Source organism: Paramisgurnus dabryanus, chromosome 5 (assembly GCF_030506205.2).
Source record: "Paramisgurnus dabryanus chromosome 5, PD_genome_1.1, whole genome shotgun sequence".
Classification (NCBI taxonomy): Eukaryota; Metazoa; Chordata; class Actinopteri; order Cypriniformes; family Cobitidae; genus Paramisgurnus; species Paramisgurnus dabryanus.
Window position 1 is genome coordinate 51136094 of NC_133341.1, and position 26494 is coordinate 51162587.

Genomic DNA, 26494 nt, shown 5'->3' on the forward strand with positions numbered 1-26494 from the left:
TAGTATTATTTTAAGTGTTTTATTAATCAAAACGAATGTCTGTATTCATAAATATGTCCTCATTGGTGTCAAATGACCTCCGCTAATAAACTGAATTTTCTTTGTAAGAATAGAATTTCTTCTCTTTACTTACATTAAACGGGTAAGTCCAAGTAAACTTCCCCAGCGGGCATATGACCGACCTTCAACGTTGAAATGTGGTTGAAATAAGGTCAGTTGTTTGTTCAACGTTGAAACAACGTTGAAACAACGGTGAATGGTAAACGGTTGAAAAAGGTTAATAAAATGCTTAAAAATCAACGTTGAAATTTGGTTGAAATAACGTCAGTTGTTTGTTCAATGTTGATTCAACGTTGAAACAACGTTGAAACAACAGTGAAGTAAATGGTTGCAGAGAGACAATAAAATAATGTTTTATAATATGTGAATCATTCAGAAAAAAAATTTAAAAACTCATTTTATAAAATTGATGAAATTATAAAAAAAAATGTAAAAAATAATTGAATATACAGGTAGCGAGGTAATCTCGCGAGATTACACGAGACTGGACTGTTTTAACCATAGATATGTATATAAAGGCTAGATGGCTCAAGGCGGAGTCAGCTGTGTCGTCACTTGGCGGCCATCTTAGGTCAGTGCTGCCATAGTGCTGCTCCCTGCTGCTGTGGACGGAAGGTGAGTGACATACGCCAACTAAAATGCTCGTAACTTGCTGAATTCTTGACGGATTTACAAACGGTTTGGTTTTTTACAAACGTTATTAACGTGGCTATAATTATGGATGCTTTAACATGTTTCATGAATTTTTTATTTATTTTTAGTATACGTATTCAGTGTCATAGGTACATCTTTGACGTTTATATCAAACCAATCCGTTTGAAAATCGGTAAAAATTAAGCAAGTTATGGTCATTTAAAAGTACCTGCATCATTAAAACTCAACGCTACGAGTGAGCGAGCGCCCTGTCTTAAGATGGCCGCCAAAATGCGGACGTTCAACTCAATTGGCCATCAACGCGGACGAGCCATCTAGCCTTTATATACATATCTATGGTTTTAACGGCTGTCTGCGAGATCTTGCGTAGCACCTTAACGTTGGATGCCACCCGCCATAAAACATAAGAAGAAGAAGAAGAAGAAGAAGAAGAAGAGATCTTGCGTATCACACGAGAAAATGCTTCAGAGAAAGAAGAGGTAAGGAAATATAAGTCAATGTAAACGTATAACGTTATTTTATTCACATATACAAAGTGGTATGACAAAAAAGCACGATGCCAAAGCGGGTTTTTCTCTGTTAGTTGCGAATGTATTCGTTATAGTAGTTACTTTACTAGTCCACGGGATGTTCCCGCCGAAATCGGACTTCGTTATTATGAATATTAATAAATTAATATGAGGTGTGGTGTTATCAACTTAACCACTTGGTTGTTTTTGCTTCAGAAAAGCAACTAGTTATAAATGTAGGGGCTTTTTTTGGACAACTTCGGTGAAAAAGTGTTGATTTCGTAGTTCAGTCAGCGTAACTTATATCTGAGAGGTCTTACAGGCGCCACAGACACCTATCAGCCTTTTGTAAGGAGGAGCAGCTCGAGTGCGGTGCGGTCCGGTCAGTGTTAAGCTGCTTAGTTTCTCAAATTCATATTACTGATAAAGTGTTAAAACTTAGATGAGATGTTGGTTTTATGGCTCACGAATTCGCAATAACGGATACGTTTAGCAGTTCGTGTTAATGACATTAATCCAAACTTATTGATGACGTGATAACATGGGCGTCGAATCCAATATTAATCATGCTGAGGTTTTCTCGACGGGGTAATGTGTATAAATGCAGTTATAAAATTAAAAGGGACAAGATATTCGACGTGACCCTCATGTTTCCATGGCAATCGAGTCAATTGTTACATGTTACGCTTATGATCGCACCTGCGGTCATTCGCGCAGTATCCATGATTTTAAGCGGCATGAAACACTTAAGTTAACTCCTTTGTACGAAAATATCATGTCGTGTTAGTTTGCATGTTCTATTCGAATTGAAATACATTGTAACGGTGTAATTTTGCTTACTTGTTGAGTAGTTAGCAAGTTTTAATGGAAATAGAAAATAATGGTTATCTAGACAAATGTGCTCTTGTTTTTAGTATATTTTTATAATTCTTTTGTAATGTCTTCGTTATCAGAGCCCTTCAAATTAGAATAGTGATGATGATCATGTCAATGCTGAGATTTTCATGCATTATATTTTCATGATCTATTCTACAGTATTTACTTAAATGCAGTATGCAAGTGTATGTATTCATGTTCTGATAAAAGTCATTATAGAATTCTCTTCCAATATTGCACTAATTTTTCTTTTTTATATTTTGTCAAGATTGAACAAGAAACAGACAGCAAGGGTTGTCAGATCAGAAACAGAATGACACACAAACACAAGAAACTTCACAGGTGAGAATTGAGAGTGGCTTTTTAAAAACACCTGCTACTTGTTTCTCAAGACTGGTTTATCATTGTCATTAGGAAAATATAAGAAACTAATTTAGGATACAATGGTTACTTTTCAGCCCAGCAATTAATTTCTTTTGTATGCCACTATTCCTTCTACAGTATGCAGGCCTACATATTTTAAACACTTTGTTTTCAGTATACATAGACAAACGTTAATCCAGTGTTCAGAGTGGATGTTGATGCAAGTTTTAAAGAGGCTTCATATTGACAGAAAAAAATGGGTCTTTGTGGTGGTGGTGTACATGACAGCATTTATTTGTTCTTATCTTTATGTATTATGGCTTTAATCATAATTTTTTTAATTGTCAATGAGCTACCACCTACCCTGGTAATGCACCCCCAAGATACCATGTTGTAATAGAAATCCGTAATTTACCATTTCTTTTTTGTGAAGCGTCTCCCCTAAAACCTTACAATGCATTTAATATTTGTTTTGTAACCAAATCAAATTCTACTAATCCTAATAATTAAGATGCAGTGTTTTGTATTTCACAATTTATGTTTTCTTTTTAAAAGGGGCTATGACTTGTTTTTATTTTATTATGTGTTTTGAATTGTAGGCAGATCAACATGCAATTTGAAGACGTGTGATAAAATACAGAGAGGTGAAGTAGTGTGTCTTTCCAGATCCCCAAATCATTCCCCCTTAAAAGGTAATGAATAGTGTTATGACAAAAAATTTAAACATTCTTAATTTCTATAAAAGTTGTACTTGGGCCACAGTTTTCTGTATTTCTAACCAAAAGATTACATTTATATTTCTATACTAATGAAATATGTTTTTCTTTTTCCAAACTTTATCAAATGCAATGATCGCTAAGATGAGCCTGAAGAGGAGATTTGGGAAGATGCTGTTTCATAAGTCGCTTTGCCAGATCACCTGTGGTAAGTTTGTAAAACATATATTAAAAATAGGATTAGAACATCTCCTAATCAAAAGTTTTTGATCAGGTCGGGATGTCTGCTAACAAGATGCCTTGCTGGTCTGGGCGAGTTTAAAGGCTTACACAGACAGTCCAGAGGTTCTGAAGTCCATCTTCGATTTCCTTGGTAAGGGACTACACAAAAGGCTGTTTGACCCACACGTAAAGCAACCTGTCAGTGTTTGCTTTGTTAAGCATCTCATTTCGGGGTGTTGAAAAGTTAATATCACTTAAGCATTCAGTATTGGATTAATTTGTAACCAAATCGATCAGAAGCACCATTCACTACCATAGTATTATTTTATCCTACTATGTAAGTCAATGGTGCTTCTGGTCAGTTTGGTTGCAGACATTCCTTAAAAAAATCTTTGTGTTCATCATGACACTTTAAGGTGTAGAAACATCTCAGCAACCTCAAGAGAAATTGGAGGCAACTGAGCTAAATTGCAGATGTTGTTGCAAAGGGTCTGAATATGTATAATGTAAATATGATATGTTTTCTTTTTTCATACATTTGCAAAAGTTTCTAAAATCCTGTTGTTACTTTGTAAAAATATCTAAACAATTACAGTATCATGCAACAACATAAAATTGAAAGTGAAAGGTGTATGATTTCTGAATGCACTGTAGATTATATTAATTGAACCTCATTGTCATCTTCGTAAACACAACTTTGTTCTTTCATCAGATGGCTATGCAATGTTTCAAGTCAGACTATCAAAGAAAACGCATCTTGCCCTGATGTGCAATAACAAGATTTTTTTTGTACATGGGCTAAAATGCAGCATTTTTTGAAAATTAAATATCTTGTGGTTTTTTTCCCTCTTTAGATGCTGTCATCGTATTAAGTACAGCATGAGCCAGAATAGATGGGTGGTGGTGGCCATAAGAAGACTGTCAACTAAACCAACAACAAAATTCATATTTGCAGTTTTTCTTGAATAAAGTTTTTCTATTCAGATTAATAAAATGACTTTTAAACATGATTTTGTTTCATATTTTGTGACTTTATTATATATTTAGAAAATTCCACTTCTGCACTACTAACTGGAAACCTAACTGTTTGAAAGAATGTGTTTATCCATAAAAAAATATTTTTAACAGCTGCTTTCATGTTTATTTGGAAAGGGTAGGCACCTGCCATCTTATTTGTCCACATTTAAACTTTACCTTCCTTAAGTGTTTAGTTTTATGAATGGGGTTGTACTGTAAGTTATGCATAGCAAGTTGCATTCATATGATAATTGCACTAAAAATGACACGTTTACAGTAAATAATTTAGTGAGTATTGCAGTGTAAAGTAAAAATCTATATTTAGTGTTAAAACAACAAGGAAATAGAAGGTTGAAATTGCGTCATGATATCAACCATAATTCACCTATGTTGAAAGTGTGACGTTGAAACAACGTCGTGATTTCAACGTTGAAATTTTTTGCAAAACCGAAAGGTAATCCAACGTTGATTCAACGTTGGTACCTGACGTTGATTCAACGTTGAATCAACGTTGAAATGCCGACTGGGTCCATTTCATTCTGCTGTATTGATAAACTATAATAGCAGAGAGGGACAAAAAGCACTAATGTACCAACATGTTTCCACAACGCGTTTTAATTAAAAACACGTGATGCGGCTGCAATGGACAAGGAGATCAGTGAGTACTTGATGGTTGCTGTAGTTGCAACTCACATTTGGAAATGCTAGGCGTTAGAGAGCCGTATTTATTTGAATGCAAAATATAATTTCACCACTAGATGGGGGTAAATCGTACTGACAGTCCCTTTAAATCCATATAAAGATTTATTAAATAGAATTAATATTGTAACATGAACCAATTGTTAGCTCAACAGCACAGCCTTTACTTGCTTTTTGGTATTGCTCATTCATCATATATTGTGTCATGTAGTGTGTTTTGTGATTTTTATCACTTTTCACTAATAAGTTATTTGTTGTTTATGAAAAACCACTAATCTAAAAGCTGTCATGCTAATGTGACTGTGTGTGGGAATCCCATCAAAGACAACATAAATATTTTAATTGCACCTCAGCTTTGTTTCTGTAAATATCAATGTGGACTAAGGTGCCCACTTGTTGGAAGTAAATTAACATTTACCTGTTTATATAGCGTATTAGGATAATAGTAATGTTACTTTTATTAAATGAGTAATAGTTGTCATTAAGCTATAGTATTTTTATTTTTTTATTGTATTTAGGATATAATTTTTTATACAGTTACCATAAAAAACATATATAAACGGAAAAGTTTAACATGTTTTTTAAAATGATAACATCAAGTTATAATTGTTTTAATCAATTGTGCTCCTGTTGAGTTGATAATTTACATTTCCCTAGTATAATTGTATAAATGTTAACATTATTGTATTGTTGAAAAAATGAAAATGAGTTGTTCGAAGCATATTATATATATTATATTATTTTATTAAAATAATGCTCATATAACATTTAAGTAAGTTATATGTAAAAGGTTAGAGTTTAGCAAGTGAAGTTATAAAATAAGCACAATATTTGACTGATGATTTTCTTTGTGTTATGTAATTGCAGATGCCACGTGGAAAGGGTTTCCGGCGGTCCCAGGCAGCGAAAAGAAGGATGGCTGACCGTTATGCTGTTGGTTCCTCTGCCACCTCTTAAAAAAGAGGCACATGTGCCATACTCGGCATTGCTGAGTGCAAATAAGACCAATGTTATTCCAAAGTGTTCAAATGCTCTTCCAATATCAAACAACACTCCTCCAATGTGTACCAAAACTCCTCCATTGTATACCAAGACAACTCTAATGTGTACCACAACTCCTCCAATGTCTTCCAAGACAAGTCCAATGTGTACCACAACTCCTCCAATGTCTTCCAAGACAAGTCCAATGTGTACCAGAACTCCTCCATTGTCTACCATGACAAGTTCAATGTGTACCACAACTTCTCCAATGTCTACCAAGACAAGTCCAATGTGTATCACAACTCCTCCAATGTCTTCCAAGACAAGTCCAATGTGTACCACAACTCCTCCATTGTCTACCATGACAAGTTCAATGTGTACCACAACATTTCCAATGTCTACCAAGACAAGTCCAATGTGTACCACAACTTCTCCAATGTCTACCAAGACAAGTCCAATGTGTATCATAAATTCTCCAAGATCTAAGAAAACCTATAGTGATATTGTAAAAAGTTTGGATGCCAATAACTCTGATCAGTTTATACAAAAAGTCATACAGGGTTCATTCCATCAGGGTGATGCACGGTTTAGTTTCAACCGTAACAGACAGTGTGCAGTAATATATCATTATGGCTATAATGATGAGTGAGCTAAAGAATGTGCTGACATGGACAACAGAAGACCTGAATGCTGTTCTAATGAAAGGAGATGAGCTGTACACATGTATGCGACTGCAGGGGAAGATCAATGATGACACAGGCCGAGGACATGTTTCTATTGCTGAATTGCCAACTGTGCACACACTGTATAATACAATATTTTCAATAAATCGTGCTGAATCTTTCTCAGGTGTTATTGGTGTTGATGTTTACGATAAAGATGTGCAAGATGTATGTATGTCTATAGATGAAGTGCTTCAGAGGACAATGTTAAATGATGATGCATGTTTGTTAAATATTAAAGACTATATTTGTGCAGTTATAAAGGCAGGTACAACATATGCTGTAGTTGATTCTCATTCTCGCAATAGTAAAGGTATGGTACAATATAATGGAACAAGTGTAGTGGTATACTGTGATGACATATACATGTTATTTAATCATGTTGATAATCTTGCAATGTCATTGAATGCTCAGGGAACCCCATTTGAAGTGACGGGTTTGAAAGCATCTGTAATTGGTAAGGCTTCAATTACTAATACAAGTTCATGTGAATCTGGTCAACAAAGCAGGGTTTCTCAAGTTTCACCTAAATCAACAGGTTGCAAGAGTAAATGTATTAAGGATGATGGTAAACAAACATGTCCAGACAAACCAGTGACACTGTGCAAACTGAATCAAACAAGCGGAGATTCCAGTAAGAGTAAACTTAAGGCTGATCCAAAGGTTGCACATGTGAGCAAGCTGCATAATAATGTATCAATGGATGATGTCATTATTGTAGAAACTGTAAATACTGATTTCAATTTCAAACCTCTAATTTCCACAGATCAGGATGCTTTGTGTACACGTTTACAACTAACTAATGAATCCAATGTGGTACAAGGCGAAACTTTGTGTTTCTTAGGAGAACCATGTAATACAAAGAGCATCAAACCGGATGGTAATTGCTTTTATCGCTCAATAGCACACGCAGTTTGTGAAAATGAAGAGAAACACCTTAAAATCAGACGTGCAGTCGTGAAACATCTTGAAAGTAACAGTTCTAAGTTTGTGAGGTATTTAAGAGAAGAGTACAGATCAGTAAAAGATTATGTGACGCAGTGTAAAATGTATTACTCTGGATCTTGGGCCACAGAAATTGACATTTTTTGTACGGCTGATTTGTTGAAAATAAATATATTCACCTTCAATAATGGCAGATGGAATGTGCATGCAGTCATTCATTTACAGATAACGCAATTTATCTGAACCACTGCAACAGTAATCACTATGAAGTTGTTACATGTGTTAAAAATCAGGACAATGTTTGTGCAGAAGCATGCAAAAGTGTAGGAGATGATAATAGCATTAAACAGTGTTTACGAAAAAGAAAGTCAAATGAACCAATTGAGCACCTCAAAAATAAGCGAGAACGTGAAAGATACAATAGTGATAATGAATTCAGACAGAGAAAAATACATAACCAAAAATCTAAATATTCTGAAGATATTGACTATAAAGAAAAGAAACTTAAAAATCTCAGAGATAAATATAAGACTATATGATTTATATATGATTTAAAATGTTCATCAAAGTGTGAAAAATCAAAGATGAAGTATTCCACAAATATTAATTTTCAGAAATATGTTAAGCTGTATTCTAAGACCAAGTATAAATCAAATGAAGCTTTTAGATCAAGAATGTGTGAATATTCCAAACAAAAGTATTACAGAAATCTAATATTTAAAGCAAAGGTACGCCAGTATTCTCATAAAAAGTATCATGAAAACCCAACATTTAAAGCAAAGGTACTCCAGTATTCTCATAAAAAGTATCATGAAAACCCAACATTTAAAGCAAAGCTACTCCAGTATTTTCATAAAAAGTATCATGAGAACCCAACATTTAAAGCAAAGCTATCTCAGTATTCTCATAAAAAATATCATGGAAACTTAACATTTAAAATGACTAAAATACAGAAAGGATGTGCAATGTATGCAAAACAGAAGGAAAGACAGAATGATATTGATTTCACTATTAATCTGTTTCATCAAGAAGTCAGTAGAGGCCCAGAATGTGTTTGTTGTGTATGTCATCGTTTATTGTTCAGAAAACAAGTTATTGAATGTATAAGAGATTGCTATGAACAAAAAGGACACAAAATAGCTGATTTAAGCAAAAGATGTATTACACTCAAGTATTTACATGCATGTAACAATGAATGTAAGTCTAATTGTTATTTATCTGGCAATTTGTCATGTAAATTGTGGATTTGCTATACATGCCATCGAAAAATCCTTAGAGGAAAACTACCTGAAGAGAGTGTTACCAACAATATGCATTTGGTGGAGATTCCAAAAGAATTAAAATGTTTAAATTCATTGGAACAACATCTAATAGCACTCAACATTCCTTTCTTACGTCTTCTTTGTCTGCCTCGGGGTCAACAGAGAGGTGTTCATGGGCCTGTTGTTTGTGTTCCAGTAAATACTACAAAGATGACCAACATTCTTCCACGAAATGAATGTAATGACCATATGATAAAGATTAAACTGAAACGAAAATTAACATACAAAAGCCATTATGAATATAAATATGTCCACACAGATCATGTAAGAAATGCTTTATGGTATCTGGTAAAACAAAATAAATTTTATAATGATGTGGAGTTTAATGAGCAGTGGGTCAACTCATTGAGTGAGCCAGATGATATTCAAAGTAATGCTAATGATGAAATGGATGATGATGATAATGTATCAGATAAAAGTGGTGATGAAGTTGAAGAAGGTGAAGAATTGGAAATTCAGCCAGAAGAAGATTTAAGTTTTATTAAAGAGCAAAATGGTCTTTTGTCAGACACATCAGTACAGCCTGTTGATATTGGTTCAGAAGTTATTGATCAGCATTTTCATGATGTACTAAATGTAGCACCAGCTGAAGGTAACAGTCCTGTTAGGTTGTTATCAGATAAAACAAATGAGGCAAAGTGCTTTCCTGTTCTTTATCCGACCGGTGGTCCAACATTTCATGATGCCAGACCAGAAAAAATCACATTGACAAGATACCTGAATGCACGAATATTGAATGCTGATGGACGTTTTGCACAGAACACAGACTTCATTTTTTATGCACAATATATATCAGAAGTTGATCAAATTGTATCTAATGTCTCAATTGCATTACGCAAAGGTTGTGAGAAAGATGAGTTATCAAAGGTAACACCAGATATGCTGACAAATTCTGATAACTTACAAAAAATACTGAAGTATAATGAAGGATATAAGTTTTTGAGACCTGTCAGAGGGACACCTCCCTATTGGATGTCTACACAGAAAGATCTCTTTGCACTGATTAGACAACTTGGCATACCGACTTTCTTTGCATCTTTTAGTTCTGCGGATCTGAGATGGCCTGAAATGATGAAAACCATTATTAAACAAGAGGGTAAACAAATCATTGTTGAAGACCTTGAGTGGTCTGAAAAATGTGCATTTTTGAGACGAAATCCTGTCACTGCAGCAAGGATGTTTGATCACAGATGGCATTGTTTTCTGAAACATGTCATTATGTCTCCAGCTGAACCTATTGGTAAAATAAAAGATTATTTTTATCGTGTTGAATTCCAACAACGTGGTTCTCCTCATGTTCACTGTCTGTTTTGGGTAGAAAATGCTCCAAAGCTTGATGATGAAGCTAATGATCCTGTGGTTGCTGATTTCATTGACACATATATCACCTGTGAGACACCACCAGAGCAAGACACTGAACTCTTTGAAACAGTAAACAGTGTGCAGAAGCACAGTACTAAACATTCAAAAACATGTCGCAAGAAAAATACAGTATGTCGTTTTAATTTTCCAAGACCTCCATCTAGCCGTACCTTTATTACAAGAGCATCTAATGCAGATGAGTCCAAAGGGAATGATGAAGATGAAACAGCAAGTGCAATCATAAAGAAAGTGAAAACTGCATTAAATTCTGATGTGAATTTTGATTCAGTTGATGCGTTTTTTTTATCTCTGGGAATTGATCAGACTGTGTTTAAGAAAGCATACAACAAATGTTCTAAAAAGAAAAGCATTGTCCTGAAAAGAAATACAAAAGATATTTGGGTAAACCAGTATAACAGAGATTTATTGCGTGCTTGGCAAGGGAATATGGATATTCAGTATGTCACAGATGCTTTTTCTGTTGTGGTTTATATTATAAGTTACATCACAAAAGCTGAGCAAGAAATGGGACTGTTAATTCAACGTGCACAAAATGAAGCTATGAATGGTAATCTTGAAGCTAAAGCATCATTAAAACAATTGGGAAGCATTTACCTGCACAACAGAGAGCTTTCCTCGCAAGAAGCCGTGTACAGACTGACAGGCATGCATTTAAAGGAATGTTCACGTAAAGTACAATTCATTCCAATAGGACCAAATCCTGTTAAGATGAGTTTGCCTTTGCATCTACTACAAAATAAAGTGGAGAAAGACCAGTCTGATGATGAAAGCAGTTATTGGATGACAAGTGTTGTTGACAGGTACAAGAACAGACCTCATACAGAACCAATGAAAAATCTTTGTCTTGCCAGTTTTTGTTCAGAGTACAGAGTTTTGTCAAAATCTGAAGTTTCTTCACTAAAGCAAGTTATTAAACTCAATAATAATTGTGGTTATGTGAAACGAAGAACACGAACTAAACCTGCAGTTGTGAGATATCCAAGATTTTCACCCACAAAAGATCCAGAAAAATATTATCAGTCATTACTTCAGCTTTTTCTACCATATTATGATGACTGTCATCTTAAGCCTAGCAACTATGAGACATATGAGGACTTTTACAACAGTGGTGTCATAAAAATTGGTTGTACACTGCATAAAGTAAAATCAATTGTTGACTGCAACAGAGAATTGTTTGAAAAAGAAAGTGACAAAATAGAAAAAGCTAAACAGCTTTTGGAGCAGGATATAGATTTAGAGGATGCTTGGGCTGCAATATGTCCTGAAACTGAAAGACAACGTCATGAATGTATTGAAATAATGAAGAATAAAGTATCACCTGATGATGACACTCGAGAAGTGATTCCAGATCTTACAGGAAACCCTCAAACTGTTTGTACTATTGAAACCAACCACACTATTATGCCAAGAGATGCTGCATTGGATTTACTACGGTCATTAAATGAGGAGCAATCTGCTATATTCTATAAAGTCCGGAAGTGGTGTCTACAGAAAATACTTGGACAGAACCCTGACCCTTTCAGATTATTTATTACTGGTGGAGCAGGAACAGGAAAAAGTCATTTAATTAAGGCAATACACTATGAATCATCCAGACTATTATCTCAGTTGTCTGAAAATCCTGATGATGTTACTGTGCTTTTAACAGCTTCAACAGGAGTAGCAGCTTTTAATGTTGGTGCTTCAACTATTCATAATACATTTTCAATTGGTGCAAATGTCAGATTGCCATATCAGCCACTCAGTGATGAAAAATTAAACTCTTTACGTGTGAACATTGGTAATTTGCAAATCTTGATTATTGATGAAGTCTCTATGGTTGACCATCGTCTGTTGTCATACATTCATGGAAGGCTGCGACAAATAAAACAAACTGGTGATTACTCTCTATTTGGAAAAGTCAGCATTATTGCTGTGGGTGATTTCTATCAGTTACCGCCTGTAAAGGGTACTGCTCTTTATTCTGATGCAAAAGGAGTAAACATATGGGAAAACAACTTTGAACTTGCTCAGTTAACCAAAGTTGTTAGACAAAAAGATTCAGCTTTTGCTGAGATGTTAAATCGTCTGAGAGTACGTAAAAAAGATGAATCTCTTACAGCTACTGACATTGCTACACTGAAAAAATGTGAAACGGGAAAAATGTAATGATCTTCACATATTTGCTACAAATGCCGAGGTTGATAAATACAACATTGAAAGACTACATGAATGTTGCCCAAATGCAATTAGTATACATGCTCAGGATTATATCAGAAATTCAAAAACTGGAAGAATGGAACGTAAAGTTGGATACCACACTAAAGTTTTCAACTCATGTTTGTCTAAATGTATTTCCTTGGGTGTTGGAGCAAGGGTTATGTTAAGTAAGGGATAATGTAGAGGCAGCCGGTAGTTATCGGGAAATAAGCCCCGACAGTGTGATCAGGACCCGACGCGAAGCGGAGGGTCTTGTATCACACTGAAGGGGCTTATTTCCCGATAACTACCGGCTGACTCTACATTATCCCGCTTATTACACGGCTACTTGTCACATAAGAAAAAAAACTGGACATGAATATGAATTTGAAACATTTTATTGGCATATTTGTTTTAAATTAACATTTTTATCCTTCCGCGAAACTTTGCACAGATGCATAAAATTATCGTAATACCTTATTAAGATCCTCTGCTTCATACTTGTCTGTCTCCATTTTTTTCTCTTTTAGCCAGTCTTTGAAAAGTTTTAATGCCCATTCTGTATTTTTTTGTGTGTTGGCTTCGTAGCTGTCATGCTCTATTTTGTCAAGTTCAGTCTCAGTAAGCTCTCTGTGTCTTGTCGTGGTTGTCCAGTGTTTGTCACAAGATGGCGCCAAACAAACGGTAATCTTTATTGGCGCGGAGCGATCTTACTCGTAAAAGTAGAACCGGCTATGCGTTATTATTTTGGAGCGGTTATTATTCGAAAAGAACGAACCTGCAAATGTCTCAACTGACCAATCAGAATCAAGCATTCCAGAGAGCCGTGTAATAAAGAAAAATATTGATGTTGCTGATGGTCTTGTTAATGGCGCTTTTGGTACAGTTGTCCATATAAGTGAAAGTCAGAAAAAAGGTGAAGATAATGAGGATTTACCATCAGCTATTCATGTGGAGTTTGATAATCCAATTGTTGGAAAAATTCAGAGACACCGAACAAGTCAGAGATTTTCTCAGAATTCTACTGTAATTAATGTACAAAAAGATCAAGTAACAAATGATGGTGGAATAAGAAGGCAGTTTCCACTCAAATTGGCATGGGCATGTACAGTTCACAAAGTGCAAGGGCTTACAGTAGATAAAGCTGTTGTATCACTTAATAAAATCTTTACAGCAGGACAGGCATATGTTGCATTGAGCCGTGTGAGATTTCTTGATGGATTGATTAATGAGGACTTTAAAGATGTTGTCATATTTTGTAATGACAAAATTGAGTTGGCATTAAAAGATATGCCAAAATTAACTTTGGAAAAGTACACTTTCAGTAAATCACTTGGTACATTTAGAATAGCACTGCTTAATGTACAAAGTCTGAAAGCTCACTTACCGGATGTTACATCACATACAGTTTTGATGAATGCTGACTGTATTTGTTTGACAGAAACATGGCTAAATGTTAATGACCAAGAACCACAGATACCAGGATTTGTGTTCAAAAACAACCCAAGGGCTAAATGTTATGATGACAGCACTGCACTTTTTACTGAATTAAGTAAGGGATAATGTAGAGGCAGCCGGTAGTTATCGGGAAATAAGCCCCGACAGTGTGATCAGGACCCGACGCGAAGCGGAGGGTCTTGTATCACACTGAAGGGGCTTATTTCCCGATAACTACCGGCTGACTCTACATTATCCCGCTTATTACACGGCTACTTGTCACATAAGAAAAAAAACTGGACATGAATATGAATTTGAAACATTTTATTGGCATATTTGTTTTAAATTAACATTTTTATCCTTCCGCGAAACTTTGCACAGATGCATAAAATGATCGTAATACCTTATTAAGATCCTCTGCTTCATACTTGTCTGTCTCCATTTTTTTCTCTTTTAGCCAGTCTTTGAGAAGTTTTAATGCCCATTCTGTATTTTTTTGTGTGTTGGCTTCGTAGCTGTCATGCTCTATTTTGTCAAGTTCAGTCTCAGTAAGCTCTCTGTGTCTTGTCGTGGTTGTCCAGTGTTTGTCACAAGATGGCGCCAAACAGACAGTAATCTTTATTGATCTTTATTGGCGCGGAGCGATCTTACTCGTAAAAGTAGTACCGGCTATGCGTTATTATTTTGGAGCGGTTATTATTCGAAAAGAACGAACCTGCAAATGTCTCAACTGACCAATCAGAATCAAGCATTCCAGAGAGCCGTGTAATAAAACATCAGAGAGGAGGTGGAGTTGGAGTTTATTTTTCTGAAAACATTGAGTGTAATATCTTTGTACCTAAGTGTTGCAACTTAGAGTGTTTGTACTTTGTGCTTCCATGTGTCAATTTGACTGCTGCACTTTTGTATAGGCCTAATTCATATAAAACTGATTTGTTTCAACAGCAACTATTACATGTTTTTAATGAGATGGAGAAGCATCCAGGACAAAAGATAATCATGGGGGACTTTAATGAGGACATCTTTACTTCTTCCACAATTATGAAAGTAATGGGACAACATGGATACACTCAACAGGTACAAAATTCAACAACAGAAAAAGGTACACTAATTGATCATGTGTATACAAAAGATATGGAAGGTGTAACTTTTGAAATTGTACAAACATATTATAGTTATCATCAGGCAATACTTGTTACATTAATGTAAAAATACATAGACACTTTATAGGCAACTCGGTTGTCCTATATGTCAATTTGACTATTGCACTTTTCTAAAGCCCTAAATTATTTAATATAACTATTGTTAAAACAATTAAATTTTAAATCATAATTATATTAAAATAATCTCCAAAAATATTTAAATATTTCGGGATTTAATATATGTTTATTTATACTTTATAAATGAACGTCAGAACATGAATTCAATAAATCCAGCTATAAAGATTTATACACCATGTTTATGTGAGATTTAACTATTGATTTGTCCAAAGAACTATAGTTTTCATAAGTTAAAAAATTTTGCATTGATTTTTAGAAATATTCCGCCACTTATTAAATAGGGGCTAAGGGAGGACACAAAGTATTGGCGGCTCCCTGGGGCAGGGTAGGGAAACTGGGTTAGCTGGTACAGGGGTTGGTTGATAAAGGGGTGAATTATGTGTTTTAGGTTGATTAATAAATAATTATAATTTTATCGTTATAGTCATTCAAACTTCTACAATGTAACATAGATTAAAATAATTAGCTCTTAAAATATATTAGATTAAAATAGATAAATTAACCAACTGAAAAAATGAACAAAATTGTTTGTACACTAAAAACAACTTTTAAAACTCTGTCAACCAACCCATAATACCAGTTGTTGTTGAGATGTACGTTAATTAGGGAATGTAGATAAATTCTAACTAATTTATTCATGCAGTCTTATTTTAAATGTTATATATGTGTTTTAATACTTTTTTTTCCTTTTGTTTATATTTTTTGACATCTTATTTCACAGCTATGACATAATCTACAATGTTTCTACATTATACATGCAATAACTCATTTTTTACAAGGGTCATATGTGGGAGTGTGTTTGGAATGAGGTGTTTTATGAAGGTATGGATGAGCCTTCACTTTTAAAAAGAATTTCAACTTCATTATGGCAAAACAAATTTAACACTACAAAGAGAAAGAAAAAACAAGAAATTGCATCATATGACCCTTTAATTAACTTAGTTATTTTTATTAAGCAGTATTACTTCATTGTTTGTTTACAATACATAATTTACAACTATTTTAAATGGTATGCCAGCTAACCCAGTTCTCCCCATTTTTGTTTAATTTTATTTTCAGTTTTTTTAAATAATTCCACATGTATTACACTTGGATCAAGATATTTGTATACTATAATTTGAAATCGCACTTAAAGGGAAATTTATGTATAGTATTTATTTTATTTTTAATATAAAAACGTTTGTATAAAAGCTACATTTTCTACCTATCTTTTAAGTTGAACTGTGTCACAGAAAAAAAATATGTTAAAATGTTTGTTGTGTGGTTAATTATGCCAAGCACTTTTTAAGTTTATTTAATATAAAAAATGCACAAACAATCTGGAGTTTAAGGACAACACAGCTTATGAACCTTTGTTCAAAAAGTTTCTCCATTTGCTTAAAGCAACTGACCTTCCTATTCCATAATGGTTGTTTTATATTCAACAACAGGAACTGTATTCAATTGACAAACGATCTGGAACTTATGTACAAATCAACTTATGAACCATTGCTCAAAAGGGTTCTTTATGAACAGTAAAACAACAGAGCTTCTTGTCCAGTAATTGTTGTTTTGTATCGACTAGGCTTTTCAATGGACAAACAGTCGGGACTTTATGGACAACTCAGCTTCTAAATATCTGTTTAAAAACCTTTTGTATCTGCTTAAAGCAAGCTTCATGTCCTTTGATGTTTGCTTTTATATTCACCAGCAGGAACCCTTTTTAATGGACAAACAATCTGAAACATCTGGATAACTCAGCGTATGGAAAATTGCTTGAAATGTTTCTTCATGGACAACTGATCTGCCTGTTCTATAATGTTTTTTCATATTGAACAGCAGTAACCTTTTTCAGTTCCCAGACAATCTTAATCTTATGGACAATTCAGCTTCTAAACCTGTTTTCAAAAAGTTAATTCATCTGCACTATATATGCATTGGAACGTATCTACAAACAATCTGGACCTTATGGACAACTCAGCTTCTGAACCTCTGCTCAAAAAGTTAAAAGAACAGTGATATTTATTCCCTAACCTGCCAGATTACAAGAGTACTGTACACATTGCTGAAAGTTGCTGATGAAAAATCATCTTAAAAGACACTTTAGGTAAGTATAATTGTTTTTATGAATGATGTTTTACGTTAGCTTTTCATTAACACAATCATATTTAATATGGCATAATAATTAAATATTTGTTAATTTTGAAAAATTATAATAATTCAATTCAATTCAATTCAATTTTATTTATATAGCGCTTTTCACAAAAGTCAATTGTTTCAAAGCAGCTTTACATAAATAGAAGCAGTGAAAAGCACAGAAAACGACAGATAGCACAACAGAATACATGATAGCATGAGCAGTTAAATTTGCTGCGGCTATGACTCAATATTATAATTGCACGTATTACTAAAGCAACGTATAGAAGAGGAAGCTAGGTAAAGCCCAAAAAGGCTGCCTCCCCGGGGTGAAAAACCCCCTAGGAGAAAAAAAAACCCCGTGCTTTTATCCGAGGAAAAATAAGTCCTAGGAGGGAAAAACCCTTGGGAGAACGGAAATGGAGATTTAGCGGAGATTAAGCGGTTCTGCCGGTGATCGTTGGTCAGGTATCAGCTGGGCATAACGTTGAAGGACGGCCAGTAGATCAGAGGTGTGCCGACTTTCACATCTACCGGGACTGGGTCTGTTTGTCTCGTCCTCGGGTCGAGGACGAGACAGGGAGAGAAAAACAAAATCGTATTAGCGTAGCAGCCGTTCATATGTATTGAAGTGTCACACAGTGATGTGGTTTAACTCAGCTTAGTTCCAGACAGACTAAATATTGCGGCATAATAATATTATCCACAGTTGAGGATTTAGCAAATTGGGGGCCCAATGCGAGGGTATATATGGTAAATAAGGGTCACCTTCCGATTTTTAAGAGAAAATGAAACCTGACGACCCGTTTGACTAAGGCCTAAAGCCCCACTGTCGTCGTTAATGCAGGTTCAGTGGCAAACGGGTCTATATTGTATACCATTTACAGGACCAGGAGAAGACGCCAAAAACATCGCAACCCGACCATACGTGTTAACCCGTTTGACTAAGGCCGGAAGCCCCACTGTCGTCGTTAATGCAGGTTCAGTGGCAAACGGGTCTGTATGGCATACTATTCATAAGACTTACGATAGCGCCAAAATCGCAGCCCGACCATACGTGCCAACCCGTTTGACTAAGGCTGGAGGCCCCACTGTCGTCGTTAATGCAGGTTCAGTGGCAAACGGGTCTGTATGGCATACTATTCACAAGACACACGAAAGCGCGAAAAACGCAACCCGACCATACATACCAACCCGTTTGACTAAGGCTGGAGGCCCCACTGTCGTCGTTAATGCAGGTTCAGTGGCAAACGGGTCTGTATGGCATACTATTCATAAGACTTACGATAGCGCCAAAATTGCAACCCGACCATACGTGCCAACCCGTTTGACTAAGGCTGGAGGCCCCACTGTCGTCGTTAATGCAGGTTCAGTGGCAAACGGGTATGTATGGCATACTATTCACAAGACACACGAAAGCGCGAAAAACGCAACCCGACCATAAATACCAACCCGTTTGACTAAGGCTGGAGGCCCCACTGTCGTCGTTAATGCAGGTTCAGTGGCAAACGGGTCTGTATGGCATACTATTCACAAGACACACGAAAGCACCAAAATCGCAACCCGACCATACGTGCCAAACCGTTTGACTAAGGCCGAAAGCCCCACTGTCGTCGTTAATGCAGGTTCAGTGGCAAACGGTGGCAAACTATTTAATGCAATTCATTTTAAGTGTTCATGTAGAAAAGGTTTTTATTTATTTATTTGGTTGGTCTGTGTTATGACCGTGAGTGCTTTGTTCCGTGAAAATAACTATTGCGAGTTAAGAACCTTTACTAGACAAATTATGCGAATGCTTTGTTGAAGAGAAAAGTTTTAAGTCTAGATTTAAAATGATCGACTGTGTCTGATTCTCGGACATCGGTTGGTAAATCATTCCAGAGCTTAGGGGCTAAGTAGGAAAAGGATCTTCCACTTTTAGACACTTTTGATAGTCTAGGGATAATCAATAGGCCAGAATTTTGCGACCGTAGTGTGCGTGATGGATTGTATTCTGATAGTAATTCTCTAAGATATGAGGGTGCTAAGCCATTTAAAGCTTTGTAGGTGATTAATGATATTTTAAATTGGATGCGATATTTAACTGGTAGCCAGTGTAAAGATGCCAGAATTGGGCTTATGTGGTCATACTTCTTAGATCGAGTAAGTACCCTTGCAGAAGCGTTTTGAACTAGCTGAAGCTTGTTGACCTGATTTGAATGGCATCCCCCGAGTAGCGAGTTACAATAGTCTATTCTAGAGGTCATAAAAGCATGAATAAGCTTCTCTGCGTCAGATGTAGACAGTATATGGCGTATTTTTGAGATATTTCTAAGATGGAAGAATGCTGTGCGGCAGACGTTGGCAATATGACTATCAAAGGATAAGTTGCTGTCGAACATCACACCTAAGTTCCTAACCGTGGAAGATGGCACCACAGTACAGCCATCTATGTGCAATTTGTAATCTGACATATTATGTTTGTAGCGATTTGGTTCAATAATAAGTACCTCTGTCTTATTGGAGTTGAGCTTAAGAAAGTTATGTGCCATCCAGTCACTAACATCGCTAATGCAGTCTTTTAGCTTAGAAAACGTGTGTGTTTCGCTGGGATGCGAGGAGATGTAAAGCTGGGTATCATCCGCATAGCAGTGAAAACTTATGTTGTGTTTCCTGATAATGTCTCCTAGGGGTAACATGTATAACGAGAACAGGATAGGACCTAAAACTGATCCCTGCGGTACACCGTATTTAACCAGGGAGTGATATGACTCTTCCTCATTTACATAAACAAAGTGATAGCGATTGGTTAGATATGACCTAAACCAGGCTAGCGCTTGACCACTGATACCAACATAGTTTTCTAGTCTATTGAGTAGGATTCTGTGGTCTATTGTGTCAAATGCTGCACTAAGGTCTAGTAATATAAGAATTGAGATTTCACCACGATCGGATGTTAATAGGAGGTCATTTGTAACTCTAAGCAACGCTGTCTCTGTGCTATGGTGGGGCCTGAATCCTGATTGGAACTTTTCATATGTACTATTATTTGTCAAGAATGTGCGTAACTGGCTTGCCACTACCTTTTCTAATATTTTCGAAAGAAAAGGGAGATTTGAGATTGGTCTAAAGTTATTAAGTTCTCCTTGGTCAAGCTGTGGTTTTTTAATCAGCGGTTTAATAACTGCTAGTTTGAAAGCTGTTGGAACGTATCCTATTTCTAGCGATGAGTTAAAGATATTTAGAACCGGGGTTGACACTACAGGGAATACTTCTTTAAGTAGTTTTGTGGGAACGGGGTCTAATATACAGGACGATGATTTGGATGATGTGACTAGTTTAGAGAGCTCATCTATTGTAGTAGGTTTAAATGAATCAAGATGTTCGTATGGTAGTCTAGTGTTAAGTGAACTAATGGGTAGAGTGGTGGCTGCCTGGGTAGCTACGATGTTTTCCCTAATAGCCGAAATTTTGTTAGAAAAGAAGTTCATGAAGTCGTTACTATTGTGTTGAAGTTTACTATTGGTTTCTGTTTGTTCTTTGTTTCTAGTCAGTTTCGCAACTGTGCTAAAGAGGAAACGAGGGTTATTATGATTCTCATTTATAAGCTTGCTAAGATATGTAGATCTGGCGGTTTTAATAGCCTGTCTGTAGTGTTTAACACTCTGTTTCCATGCTGCGCGCCATACTTCTAACTTTGTGCTTCTATAATTTCTTTCCATTTTTCTAGCTGCCTTTTTAAGGGCTGCTGTGTGATGGTCATACCATGGAGCTGGTGGTTTTTCTTTGAATCTCTTTTTTCGAATGGGAGCAACGGCATCCAATGTGTTAGAACAGACATTGTTTAGGTTTTCTATTTCAATATCTAGATCGTCACAGTTATCTGCTACATGTTTCATTTGGGACAGGTCTGGAAGAGTGCTAATAAAGCTATCTTTAGTGGTGGAAATTATTGTTCTGGCTAGTCGGTAGCATGTTGTAGATTGAGTGATCCTATCTAGAAGTACAGTGTATGACACAAGGTAATGGTCAGAAACTGCATCACTCTGAGGTGATATTTCGACGTCATTAATATTGAGTCCGAGTGACAGAATTAAGTCTAATGTGTGATTACGAGTATGCGTTGGCCCTGTCACGTTTTGTCTAATATTGAGAGAATTTAGAACATCTATAAACGCACGTCCTAATGCGTCTTTTGGGTTGTCCACATGGACATTAAAATCACCAACAATAAGAGCTTTATCTACAGTGACTACAAGCTCAGATAGGAAATCTGCTATTTCATTAAGGAAATCTGCATGGTGACCCGGTGGTCTATAGATTGTCGCTAAAGCAAAAGAAAGCTGTTTGTGGTTACGATCAGTTATTTCCATATTTAACAACATTACTTCAAATGATTTAAATTTTAGCTCAGATTTTTGGTTTACTTTAAACATTGTGTTGTATATTGTAGCTACACCACCCCCTCTCCCCTTTAATCGAGGTTCGTGTTTATAATAATAGTCTTGTGGGGTGGATTCATTTAAACTAATGTAGTCGTCTGCTTTAAGCCAGGTTTCTGTTAAACAGAGTACATCTAAGTTTTGGTCTGTAATTATTTCATTGACAATAGGTTCTTTATTGGTAAGCGATCTAATGTTAAGAAGGCCGAATTTTAAGAATCGAGATTCATCTGTTAATGTATTGTTTTCTAATTTTATTTGAATCAGATTTGTACCAGATGTAACAAGCGGTGCCCTGTATTTATTTGTTCGGGGAACAGATACAGTTGAAATGTGCTGATATTTCGGTAAGATTGACTCGAAGTGCTGGGATATAAGTGGTCTTGACATATCACGGCAGCTAACAGATGGACGGTTAAGCCGATCCGTCTGTTTCCTGACCTGGGCCCTGGATAGTCATACTATATCAGAATTAAGACTATTGATCAGATTTTTAGTGAGTATAGCACTTCCTTCCGATGACGGGTGAAGGCCATCTCGGGTTAGGAGAAATGGTCTTCCCCAGAAATGCTTCCAATTGTCTATAAACCCTACGTTATGCTGAGGGCACCACTTTGACATCCATCCATTGAGAGACACTAATCTACTATGTGTTTCATCTCCCCGGTAGGCGGGGAGGGGACCAGAGCATATTACATTGTCTGACATTGTTTTTGCAATTTCACACATCTCCTTAATATTATCTTTGGTGATTTCCGACTGGCGGAGCCTAGTGTCATTCGTGCCGGCGTGAATAACAATCTTAGAAAACTTCCGCTTAGCATTAGCCAGCACTTTAAGTTTGGATCTAATGTCAGACGTTCTGGCTCCCGGTATACAGTCGACTATGGTGTTTGGTGCCTCAATGTTAGTGTTCCTGAGTATAGAATCTCCAATGACCAGGGCACTTTTAAAAGGTGTTTCAGCTGGTATACTCCTTAGGGGATCGAATCTGTTAGAAATTGTCGTTACGTTATGGGTCTTAGAAGGACGCCTTATATGACTATGCCGCCTAACAGTCACCCAGTTTGACCGCCGACTTGACTCTGATGACGGAACCGAGCCATGTGTATTTTGATAAACACTATGCGCGCTCGATACAGTATTTGTAATATTTATATTAGCATCTGATGTCGGAACCGAGCCATTAGTCTTTTCGCTCGATAGATTATTTGCGACAGTAACATTAGCGGTTTTGCTATCCTCAACTAGCGTTCGGATGCGCGATTCTAGTTCAGCAACCTTCTCAGTTAACCTTAATACTTCAATACACTTAGTGCATGTAAACCCCTCTATGCTAACAGCAGAAGCTAAACTATACATGTGGCAAGTAGTACATGTTACAATAACAAGCGGAGTCTTACCGCTTTCATGCTGGGCGATGGCGTCTTCGTTTACCCGAACGCGGTCCCCGGAGCTGCATCGCGTGGGGTGTTCGGTTGTGACACCCCTCGGTCGCCTGCGAACGTCTGGGGCCAGGGTGATGTTTGGCTTGCTGAATCTGCGAAGGCCGATTCTAATACTAAAACAACACCTTATCATTTATCATCTGATAAACAATAGCACAGAGCAGTAACAGCAATAGGACAATAAGTTCACTTTATTACTTCACATATCATAATACTGAATAGACTGTTGATGTATGTGTATTTTTGTATTTATTATCATTAAAATAGCTTAACATAATTATAGAAAATATTTGTTGTTTTGTTTACCCTGTAGAAATGAAAAGCAAATTGATCAAGAACTCTTATGAGGGCATGGCATGCAGGGTGGTTCGTGAAGGACAGCTAAGAAAGAGCTTCCAGGTAAAGACAGGGGTGAGGCAGGGCTGTCACCGTTTCTGTTCCTCTTGACCACAGATTGGATAATGAAGTCTGTCACTGACGGAAAGAGGAATGGTATTCAATGAAGAATGTGGAATAACCTGGAGGACTTAGACTTTGCAGATGACCTTGCCCTCTTGTCACACAGGCATCAGCAGATACAGGAGAAGACAACAAAACTGCTCTGTGTGTCAGCACAGGTTGGACTCAAGATCAACAGAAGAAAGACAAAAAGTCCTAAAGTGAATGCCACAAGACAGGAGCCAGTTATGCTAGAAGGGGAAGCCCTGGAAGAAGTAGACTCTTTCACATACCTCGGTAGTGTGGTGGACAAGCAGGGTGTAACAGAGGCGGACTTTAAATCAGGATAAGAAAAGCACGCACAGCATTCATCCAGCTTAAAAACATTTGGAATTCAAAAGAAATCTGCCGCCACACCAAAATTTGCTTATTCAACTCAAATGTTAAGGCAGATTTGCTTTATGGAGCTGAGACATAGAGATTTACAAGGACCACTTTAAAGAGGATCCAAACTTTTGTCAACGGATGTCTGTGAAGAATCCTCTCAATCCACTGGCCCAAGATTATATGAAACACTTATTTGTGGCAAATAACTTACCAGTGTCCTGCTGAAGGGGAGATTGTAAGATGGAGATGGGCCTGGTTAGGCCACACTCTGCGAAAACCGACAGATAACATCACCAAACAGGCACTCACCTGGAATCCTCAAGGGAAAAGAAAACAGGGAAAGCCAAGAAACACCTGGCGCCATGACCTTGAAGCAGACATCAAAGTGACTGACCTGTCCTGGGGCGAACTGGTCAGTTTAGTACAGAATCGAAAGAGCGGAAGGGAAGTCGTCGATGGGCTATGCACCAGGAGTTGCAAAGGGCCTAAGTAAGTAAGGACTGTAGGAACCCCTGTCCCAAATCCGTTCCAGTTTGTTAATGGTCCAACCTTTCTCCACTGCCCTTAGTCTTCTGGACAAAAAGACTTGTGTGTAAAATGATATTCATAGACTACACTTTAGCATTTAATACCATCATCCTCCAATAGCTCATTCACAAACTGTTTCAGCTTGTCCTTACCATCTTGTTATGCAACTGGCTGCTGGACTTTCTGACTGTGAGTCCTCAGGAAGTATGTGTTGGCAGTAACACATTTAGCACAGTCAAGCTTAACACAGGGGCTACTCAAAGATGTTTGCTTAGCATCTTCCTATTGACTCTGCTCTCCCACAACTGTATTATCTCTTTAGCTGCATTATCTCATTAACAAAAGAGATAAGATAAACTACAGGAACGAGGTGAGCCTGTGTCTGGATGTGAACAAGATGAAGCAGATTTTTGTTGACTTCAGGACAGCGTGTATTCAGAATGGTCCTCTGATCGAGTGACTAGCAAAAATTTACTGGGAGTACACATCACATAGGACCTCTCCTGGACTGACAACATCGCATCACTGGCCAAAAAAGCACACCTGCAACTATACTTATTTCACAAAAAAGCCAGAGTCCTAAACCCATCATGCACACCTTTTGCAGAGCCACTATTGAGAAAATCATGACCAGCTGCATCACTGTGTGGTATGACATCATAGGACCCTCCAATGCTTTTTTAAGAGCAGCTGAAAAGATCATTGATGTTGCTATCCTCTTGCTTCAAGATATTTATAGCACACATCTCACCTGCAAGCCCTCTGTATTGCAGATGATTCCAGCCAGCCCACACATAGATTCTTCAGTTTACTAACATCCGAGAAGAGACTGGTATTTTCCAGGTCAGGACCACCAGACTGAAAGACAGCTTCATATATCAAGCTGTCAAAAAGTTGAACCCTCTCCCCTCCCATCTGCAACTCATTGCATTATACCATCTCTACACCTGCTGTTGCCCCTTTGATAGTACAGTAACCCACAATTTACATGTTGACTTGCACTAGCTACTTTGTGCATCATTGGAATGCTCATCAACCTTACTGCAACATTGGACTGAAAACTCATTACACAGTTTGACTTAATTAGTTCTCTGTAACTTAAAAATGTTTTAAATTAGTCTCTTTGCACCATATCAATTATATTTGAACTACTTATTTCATTAGTTTTTAAATTCTATCTGCACATGCATTGTGTTCTTACATTATACTTTATTTGTTTTATCTGTATATATTGATTTGTAATTTGTTAAAAAATTCTTCCTTTAGTTTTTAATGTTATAGAGCCGGTTTCATGGACAGGGATTAGACTAATTGTAGACTAAAATAAATGTAGGATCAGTCCAAACTGAAAATAACTTGCACTGACATATCTTAAAATACATCAGTGCCCTTTGTTTTGCCTCAAAATGCACACAAGTAATGTTTTAGTAAGGTATGTTTGTTTAAACTAGTTATATAATTAAAACTAAGATGTACTCCTAGTTTAAATCATTCCCTGTCCGGGAAACCACCCCAGAGTGTTTACAATGCAGAGTTTAGAATATAAAAGTAACATAATTAAAATTCTCTGTTTTTGCTGAACCTGTGGCTGAATTGACAATAAAACAAATTTCACCTTGAACTTACAATCTTATGCAACATGCATTTTATGATGACACATTGTGTTTTAATGTAAATGCAAAATATGTTTAATGTGATTTTTCTAATTATTGTATGATTTTTACACACAAACCTTACATTACACTTACAAGTAAACAAATTGTTTAATCTGAATTCATACTTGTAATTCACAC

General features: G+C 36.5%; 1 protein-coding gene and 1 long non-coding RNA gene across 4 annotated transcripts; both read left to right on the forward strand.

Annotated features, from left to right (window-relative positions):
- The first annotated feature begins 2352 nt into the window (after positions 1-2352).
- On the forward strand, positions 2353-4404 carry LOC135774085 (uncharacterized). 3 transcript variants are annotated; one of them, XR_010543637.2, is made up of 4 exons: positions 2353-2441; positions 3062-3154; positions 3323-3386; positions 4255-4404. It is a non-coding gene; the product is annotated as an uncharacterized lncRNA (long non-coding RNA). The 3 variants fall into 3 exon arrangements; XR_010543636.2 differs by lacking the exon at positions 4255-4404 and adding an exon at positions 3453-3531; XR_012336804.1 differs by lacking the exon at positions 4255-4404 and adding an exon at positions 3453-3511 and having other exon boundaries at positions 3323-3390.
- A 2322-nt stretch (positions 4405-6726) lies between these two features.
- Positions 6727-23795, forward strand: LOC135774510 (uncharacterized). The gene is made up of 4 exons (XM_065284640.1): positions 6727-6902; positions 8849-9678; positions 10405-10539; positions 23662-23795. The coding sequence occupies exons 1-4, from the start codon at positions 6727-6729 to the stop codon at positions 23793-23795; spliced, it is 1275 nt and encodes a 424-aa protein (XP_065140712.1).
- Positions 23796-26494: the final 2699 nt, after the last annotated feature.

What these genes read in the sequence shown, in the direction of transcription:
- LOC135774510 (XM_065284640.1), top strand. Translation starts at nt 6,727, where the DNA reads ATGGCTATAATGATGAGTGAGCTAAAGAATGTGCTGACATGGACAACA. An exon ending in TTGCCAACTGTGCACACACT is followed by an intron (nt 6,903 to 8,848) that starts GTATAATACAAT and finishes TTTATTGTTCAG; the next exon opens with AAAACAAGTTATTGAATGTA. An exon ending in AAATGTAGCACCAGCTGAAG is followed by an intron (nt 9,679 to 10,404) that starts GTAACAGTCCTG and finishes TGTTTTGGGTAG; the next exon opens with AAAATGCTCCAAAGCTTGAT.